This window comes from Sinocyclocheilus rhinocerous, unplaced genomic scaffold (assembly GCF_001515625.1).
Source record: "Sinocyclocheilus rhinocerous isolate Xijiao unplaced genomic scaffold, SAMN03320098_v1.1 scaffold2647, whole genome shotgun sequence".
NCBI lineage: Eukaryota > Metazoa > Chordata > Actinopteri > Cypriniformes > Cyprinidae > Sinocyclocheilus > Sinocyclocheilus rhinocerous.
Genome location: NW_015639108.1, coordinates 720,169 through 728,947, shown reverse-complemented (window position 1 = coordinate 728,947; position 8,779 = coordinate 720,169). Strand labels below are relative to the sequence as shown.

Sequence of the window (8,779 nt, the reverse complement as noted above, 5' to 3'; positions counted from 1 at the left end):
AGGGTTCAATTTTAAATCAAACGTACCTTTTCAACATCTGAACATCGGATGAAACTGAGATCTCCCTCGCGTCTTTCTCCAGCCATCGTCAGTCAGTGGCAGCAGGAGCCGAAGGAGAAGGCCGTGTCGCTCCTGCTCTCCCATCTGCCCCTGCTGCAGCCACGCAACAGCGAAGCCAAGTGTGAATACATGAAGCTGCTGCAGAAGGTCCTGAGCCACACCATCGAGAGCAGCCTGTTCGTGGAGGAGAGCCGCCAGCTGCTGTCCTACGCACTCATCCATCCCGCCACCACCCTCGACGACCGCAACTCTCTAGCCCTGTGGCTCAGTCACCTGGAGGAGCACCTGTCCTCGCGGCCGGCTCCGTACCATCACGCCCGGCAGGGCTCCGACGAGTGGCCCTGCTCCGCCGAGGCCCTGGAGCCGGCGTACGGACAGAACGGACACATGGCGTTCCCTGGATCGGGCGGAGTGACCTCGCCTGTCAACAGCAGCACAGGTAACGAGCGCCAGGCCGTGCGTCTCAGGTCTGTCTGACGCACGCTAATGTGTATGAAAGCTTATAAAAAAAAATGATCTCACCAATTGGACATTTTTTTCCTCAGAATTGTGAAATGCTAGTCTCAATTCTGAGGAAAAACTTTAACTTCTGAGAAGAATTGAGAGATATAAACTCAGAATTACAAGGAAAAAAGATCGGTAATTTCAACTTCTTATCACGCAATAAAGTGTTTTTTTTTCTCAGAATTGCAAGATTCAGACTTGAGATGTAAACTCTCAGTTCTAAGTCTGAATTGTGAGAAATAAACAGAATTGCAATTAAAAAAATAAAAACAAGCTCGTTTCCGTCACAGAAAAAAAATGTTTTGACTTTTTTTTTTCTTCTCTGAATTGCAAGATACGAACTCAGAATAGCGATATGTAAACTCTCAATTCGGAGTAAAAAAGTCAGATATGAACTTGCAATTGTGATTTAAAAAAAATCAAGCTTATTTCTGCTGCTAAATAAATAAATAAAATAAAACAATAAAAAAAAAACTTTCTATCTCACAATTCAGATTTTTTGCTTGGAAGTTGTGACTTTTTTTTTCTAAATTAAAATATATTGCTATTAAAAATATTTAAATATATTTATTAATATTAAAAATATTTAATAATATAAATGTTTTAAAAAGCTAGACAAGCCTGTCTCATTGTGAGACAAACTCATGACAAACTCGTTCACATGCATCCATTAAAAATCACATTGATGTCTCTGAAAAGCCTTCATGTAAACAATCAGTGAATCAATCGACTGAGCTTGATCTGAACGAAAGTAAGTGCTGGTGTAGATATGTAAACATGATGCATATAAACAAAGCTTTCTGAAATCTGATTGATTCATTTGCATTGGTGAAAATGTAAACCTGCACAAAAGGACCAAAATGCACATGGCACTTCACAAACCTGCAGCAGTCAGTGTTTAGTTAGATGGAAGATGTCAGTCGCTCATCTGTCACAATCGCTCCGCAGGACTGACTGGTCAGGTACAGCCGAGCCCACTGAAGCCCTCCATGTCACTCACCCCTGCCAATCAACCGGCCTGCAGCTCTGATTGGCTGAGCCAGGAGGAGGGGGGCGTGTCCGGAGCAGAACACGCCCCTCTGTCGCCGCAGAGCAGCGTCGCGTCTTCAGGCAGCGAGCAGACGGAGGAGCAGAGCAACACACGCAACACTTTCCAGGAGGACAGCAGCGGGATGAGAGGTGACGACTCATCACACGCACACAGCTCAGGGACAGCGGTCGATTTCTGAATCACTTCACCTTCTGTGTGTGTGTGTGTGTGTGTGTGTGTGTGTGTGTCTCTCCCAGCTGAGAGCCGCACGTGAAAAACCCAAAATGTCCTGCCGAAGGGATCCCAGTGTGAGTTGATTTTAAACATATGTCCCAAAGGCTTTTGAGGGAGGCACGGATAATCATTTTTGTTTCTGAATGCAGAATTATTTTTATAGATAAAACCAATTGTGATTAAAGGATTATTCTGGGTTACTTTTTAACTAAGGTTACTGTAAGTGATATCAGAAAGTGATATCTGAAATTAGGAGCCAAAAAAAAAAACTCAGGTTAAATGCCACAGATGTTTTCCATATATATTATGACCGCAATAAACTAGAACATTCCTTTAAATACATGCATGTAAACCACCTTTCAAAAGTTTGATGTCAGTAAGATTTTTAAATATTTTTTTGGAAGAAGCCTCATATGCTCACCAAGGCTACATTTATTTGATCCAAAAGTACAGTAATATTGTGAAATATTATTGCGATTTAAAATAACAACTTTCTATTGTAGTATATTTTAAATTGAAACGTATTCCTGCGACGCAAAGCTGAATTTCCATCATCATTACAGTCTTCAGTGTCTCATGATCCTTCAGAAACCATTCTAAGATGCTGATTTGCTGCTCAAGAAACATTTCAGATTATTATCAATGTTGAAAACAGTTGTGCTGCTTCCTTTTTTTTTTGTGAAAACCATGATACATTCATTTCAGGATTCTTTGGTTAATAAAAAGTTCAAAAGAACAGCATTTATTTAAACTCTTTTGTAACATTATAAATGTACTCTAAATGTTCTTTACTGTCAATTTGATGCATTCTTGCTGAATAAAAGTATTAATTTCTTTTACTTTTTTGAATGATAGTGTACATATATATATATATATATATATATATATCAACTCATCAAATACTGAATCCTCCCTTTGACTTGCCCAAAATAGGTTTTGTGACTAAAATAATGTTTTCTTCAGAACACTGATGCAGACGGTATAAAAACAGCCATTCTTCACTGCATCTGACCGGCTAGTGTTTGTCCCTCAGCGCAGGACAGCAAGAACGAGCAGCCCGCTTTTGTCAACATCACGCTTTAGTCCATCATCTGTTGCCTAGCAACTGTCTCATCGCACATGCCTAACCGAAGAGACGACTGATGAAACACCAGCCTCAACGACTGGACATCCACTGTGCTATAAAGCAGCTTTGCCTTTCATACTGTGTGTTTGCATTTCAAATATTAAACAACGTAAACATTCCTTTCGCTTGTAGCTGATAATAGTGGTTAAAGAACATGAGGCTCGCTATATGAAATCATAATTAGGGTTATTAATGCACAAATGTACTGGGCCGAGAGGGTTTATAGCTTGAGACGGGATTTACATTAGCAACTATTGGCAGCATGTTGTAATTGCTGATCCATTAATTGCAGATTGGATGACCTCCGGCCTTGATGTTCAGCCATGTATCTTTCTAGGAAGTCAGAGGCTATTTATATGCTCCCATGCCGAATGACTCCACATTTGCTCAATTAATCCCTCAACACATGCTGTTGAAAAGTAGCTATTAAAATAAAATGCCAAGCAATTACATTAACCAAATGACAGAATTAAATCTGGCAGATTGTGGGATGAACTGCACTTTATTGGTTCGTGACAGACCATTATATATCGACCAGGCCGATTATTCTGACAATCTTTGGCCATTCTGCCATGTTTAGTGTTTCCCTATGAGTCAGTTCCAACATCTACTGACAGCCTTGTCAACTGATAACATATATTTTGGTGAACTGAGTAAATGCTGAGTAAAATAGATATCACGAAAGGTTAGATTTTCACTGAATAATGACTTAAAATTCAAGGGATAGTTCATCCAGAAATGAAAATTCCGTCCTCATTTACTCACCCTCAAGACGTTATTGTTTCTTTCTGCTGAACACAAAAGATATTCTCCAGAATGTTGGTAACCAAGCAGTTGCTGGTCCCCATTGACTTCCATAGTATTTGTTTCCATACTATGTAAGTCAATGGGGACCAGCAACTGTTTGGTTACACGCATTCTTCAAAATATCTTCTACTGTGTTTCACAGACGAAAGAAACTCACACAGGTTTGGAACAACTTGAGGGTGAGAAAATGATGACTGAATTCTCATTTTTGGTTATCACTTTCAACCAAGTAGACTTTATACAGGTACATCTCAAAAAATTAGAATATCATGAAAAAGGTCAATAATTTTTGTCACTCATTTCAGAAAGTGAAACCCATATATTATATAGATTCATTACGCATTGAGTGAAATGTATTGTCAAGAGGAAGATGAGAGACACCAGACCCAACAATGCAGATGACCTGAAGGCCGCTATCAAAGCAACCTGGGCTTCCATTACACCTGAGCAGTGCCACAGGCTGATTGCCTCCATGCCACGCCGCATTGATGCAGTAATTCATGCAAAAGGAGGCCCAACCAAGTATTGAGTGCATAGAAATGAACATACTTTTCAGAAGCCTGACATTTCTGTTTAAAATATCCTTTTTTTATTGATCTTATGTAATATTCTAATTTTCTGAGACACTGAATTTTGGGTTTTCATTATCTGTAAGCCATAATCATCAAAATTTCAAGAAATAAAGGCTTGAAATATTTCACTCTATGTGTAATGAATCTATATATGTGTTTCACTTTCTGAAATGAGTGACAAAAAATATTGACCTTTTTCATGATATTCTAATTTTTTGAGATATACCTGTATATAGTGAACATCTTGCTGTTTTATGGTGCTTTTTTGAGGTTTTTGGAGCTCACTCACCACCACTGTACAGAAAACAGAAGCATGAACATTCTGCTAAATTTCTCATTTTGTGTTCCACAGAACCAAGTCTTGGGTTTGGAATTGCATGAAAATGAGTAATCAACCTCTGTGTTTTATTTTTGGGGGGCCGATTCCTTTATTTAGCCCCATATTTAATTTTTGACAGAATGAAAACGAGGCTGTGAGGAATGTGCGTACAAAGTACGTGCAGTTACAAAAATCGGGTGGTGCACGTACTATTCTGGTGACAAAATATGCGTCACGCGCACTATACGTGGACCCTTGCGTACGTGTAAAAACCAAAGCATACTTTGGGCTTCAAAGCTTATGATACATCTTTCCAGAAAAAAATTGAGTTTTGTGAGTTGTGAAAATGTGATCTAGGACCTTTATACAGTCTATAAGTCTATCTCTCACAGTCTCATTTTCACCCACATGCACCTAAGGTCTATTGTGATGAATCCACTGGCAATCAATATTCATTGTTGGTTTCATCACAGCACCAACCAAACGCTGCTTCCTCCAATCTCTGGCTTTGCAGCTTTTTATCCTACCTGTGAAAGTGTCTCTGACTAAACGAGACCCCAGATTCCAGCTGGGCCTTCTCTAGGGTCTTCACTGGGTTCTTAAAGGGCGTCTCTGAGCTCAAGGCACGGAAGGTGCTGAAGTCATGGGTTCCTAACAGAAGTGCGGCAGCCTCTTGCATTGCAGCGATATTTAGCCTCCTGTGGGGAGAATGAAGTAATAGAGAGCAATCAAACTCTGCATATACACTGAGCACAGAGACTGTGCAGGAACCGCAATCAACGGTACTTTATTACTGCATGTTATTACTTCAGGAAATAAGTTTCTCAGGGCAGGGCGATATAGATACAATCACTATCTGCTAAAGGATTTGGTGTCAGTAAGATTTTTTTGATGTTTTTGAAAGAAGTCTCTGATGCTCACCAAAGCTGCATTTATTTGGTCAAAAATATAGTAAAAACAGTAGTAATGTGAAATATTATTACATTTTAAAATAATTGTTTTCTTTGATATGTTTAAATGCAAAGCTGAATTTTCAGCATCATTACTGCAGTCATCAGTGTCACATGATCATTCAGAAATCAATCAAATATGAAACATTATTATCAATGTTGAAAATAGTTGTGCTGCTTAATATTTCTGTGGAAACTGTGATGAATAGAAATTTCAAAAGAACAGCATTATTTAAAATAGAAATCTTTTGTAAAATTTTAAATGTCTTGATTTTCACCGTTGATCAATTTGATCAATGCTTAATAAAAGCAATAATTTCTTCTCAAATCTCAAATTTTTTGAACAGTTGTGTATACAGCTGAAATTTCATTTATATCTTGATATTTATATTTTTGCACTGAAATGGCTTATAAAGTTGCTTTTCCTTCCATTATAGCCACATAGATTCAAACATTTTAAATACATATTTAAAATACTTAAGTCATTTTATTTTTATAGTGCTTTATACGACAGAGATTGTTTCAATGCAGCTTCACGGCAAAGTAACAATCAATGATGCAAACTTCACAGGCACAGTCTTTAGGAAACATTGTGGCTAGTAAGCAAAAAACATATAAATATTCAACTTGACAATTCACAACGTTGCTTAATTTTTGTATTTCCAGCAGATTCAGCTTAAATATTTATTAACATTCAATATATCACCAGCACTAGCTGACAGGGGTAAAAAAAATCTCAGTTAGAAGACATGAATAAAGACATAAAGCCATACAGGTCAAGGAACGTTCAAATGAGCCTCTACAAACTTCCCTTTTAAAGGACTTAACCCAGTTTGTGTGTGTGGAACGGCAGTTCTTATGAGATGGAAAAGCAGCTGGAATGTGTGTGTGCATGAAGCAGACGTAAGACGGCTGTGGGTGTTGTTCTGCGTCACTACGAGCCTGAAGCTTATCTTGGCCTACTTTATCGCTAAAAATGAAGTGAGTGGGAAAAAAAAGCATTAATGTTCGCGCGTCACCCTTGGAGATGAGCCTCTCGCTCCGGCGTTCCTCTATCGAGGGCTTCAAAAAGACATCTGAGGCACACGCTGCCGTAACAATGCATACTTTCCTCATCTTTGGTTGCAGTGTTGGCCTAGATAACCGGAAATCATTCGCTTGCCCTTATGACGGGTCTTGTTTGTAATTCATGTGTGGCTTTTTCCACTGTGAATCAGAGTATGTGTTTGTTCCTATTGCTCTCCGACAGGATTTAGCTTCTGTGACATGTGCGTAGTGATGCGGTTGTAGAGCACGTGCAGAAGAGAGGGGGCGGCACTCACGTGTCTCGTAATGCCCAGCACAGATCCCTCTCCGTTACTGGCATTTCTGTGTGATGTCTGAGACCCGAAGCAAAGCGGTACACATATGTGCGTGATACGGCCCGATAGCGTGCGTGGAAGTCGCTGTGGACGCGGTAAGCCCTGGTGATTCTGGGGGGAAAAAAGACAGAATAGCAGACACTGCATCAAATCTGGTAATGCACATATGTTTGTTTTGTAAACTCGGCAGCCAAGATTCAAGTTAGTCCAGAGTAATCAAGACACTGGAGGAAATATCATAACACTGGTTTTCATGTAAGAAAAACAATAGTCACTCATCATTCAAATGCAGCTTGATATCATAACAAACAAATCTGGTTTATACTCATGGTTGAGGACAGAACACAAGAGCGACATGGAAATATGTTCATTCATCTCTTCAACACAACAAAATATGATGTACTGCGGAAATCATTTAATGGTTTTGCCAAAATGTCCAATAGAACAGTGGCTCGCAAACTTTTTGACTCCAAGGCCTTCTTTCTCAAAGATGACATTTGAAGGCCCTAATAGATAGTACTGCTACAATGTCATAGCTATATTTTAAAATAATTACAAATATTGTAATATAATTACAATATAAATGCAATATTTTAAAATAAATACTAAAATAATTATTATACTACGGGGCTGTTGAATGCTTGAATCTGATTGGCTGACGAACGTTCTAAGGCGTGCAATTATTTTCAGGGAAACGCGGCTAAAGTAGTTCCAGGTAGGTCTTGACCGCATTACATGTTCATATCACTTCGCCAATTGATTTCAGTTATTTCAAAGGTCCTTACAGCTTAAAACAGCAAAAGAACCAAATCCCACAACGACACTGACCAAGCAAATAAATATAGTAAACAATCGGATCAAAATGACAAATTATTTCCATGTTTTTGCAACAAAATTACGTTTTATTATGTACGGAAAGCACATACTTTCTTTCTCCCACTCAAACGCACACACATCATTAGAGTAAAGACACACGTGCACAGAAACGTGTTGTTAGCGCTACTCTGACAATTTTATCAGTAAAATAGTTTAGCAGCTTAAAAGCTACATGACATTTCGCACTAGTGAGGTAATAACGCGCTGTTCTTGAAGCTGATGAACTTACAGTTTCGCTATTAGAGACGCTTGCTGCTGAACACACTTGAAAGACAACTCAGAGGTAATTCACACACACTTAAAGGTGCAGTAGGAGATCTTGGAAAATGCTAACTTTAGCCTGATAGCACTGAAAGCGAACGTCCCACCCTCCCTGCAATCGCCGTCCAAAGCCACGCCCCCTGAACGCATACGCTCACAGACCAGAATACCAGAGACAACATTACTAGGCTACATCAGCGGTTCCCAATTCCAGCCCATGTTCCGAAGTGAAGTAAACTTCAACGGATTTCCCCCCCTCAGGGAGTAGGGAGCAATGTACACTGTGTAGGGATCATATAGATCGGAACACAGTTCATGCTCACTTCTAATGAGCTGGCGCGAGGACTGGATTAACCGCTGGGCTACATCATGTGTCATTCACCGGTGAGAAATCTTTAAAAGTACTACAATACCAGGAAGGAAGATCGGCTTGTTGATGTTTGCCTGCCATCCTCGCTCTGTCTGCACAGCGTGCGTGAACGCGCTGATGACGTATCCTGTCTGCGTGAACCCGGTGCGCAGAGGTATGCTAATACATACGTTGACAGGCAGGTAGGAAAGCCAACTAAAACGCTCGGACCGAACGTTTTGATTAGACGAACATTTCTTGATCCTACACCTTCCACAGAATATATAAATACAGACAAATACATTTAGACCACTTAACTTAATGATTGCT

At 39.6% G+C, this 8,779-nt stretch overlaps 1 protein-coding gene across 3 annotated transcripts in view; it reads right to left on the bottom strand.

Annotated features, from left to right (window-relative positions):
- Positions 1–8,779, bottom strand: part of pusl1 (pseudouridine synthase like 1) — a 22,843-nt gene that overhangs the window by 4,983 nt on the left and 9,081 nt on the right. For all 3 annotated transcript variants that reach the window (XM_016566582.1, XM_016566581.1, XM_016566580.1), the window contains exons 4-5: positions 6,925–7,074; positions 5,180–5,350 (exon numbers count right to left, since the gene is read on the bottom strand). In XM_016566582.1, the coding sequence (XP_016422068.1) occupies positions 5,180–5,350; positions 6,925–7,074 (321 nt within the window). The remainder of the gene's footprint in view (positions 1–5,179; positions 5,351–6,924; positions 7,075–8,779) is intronic.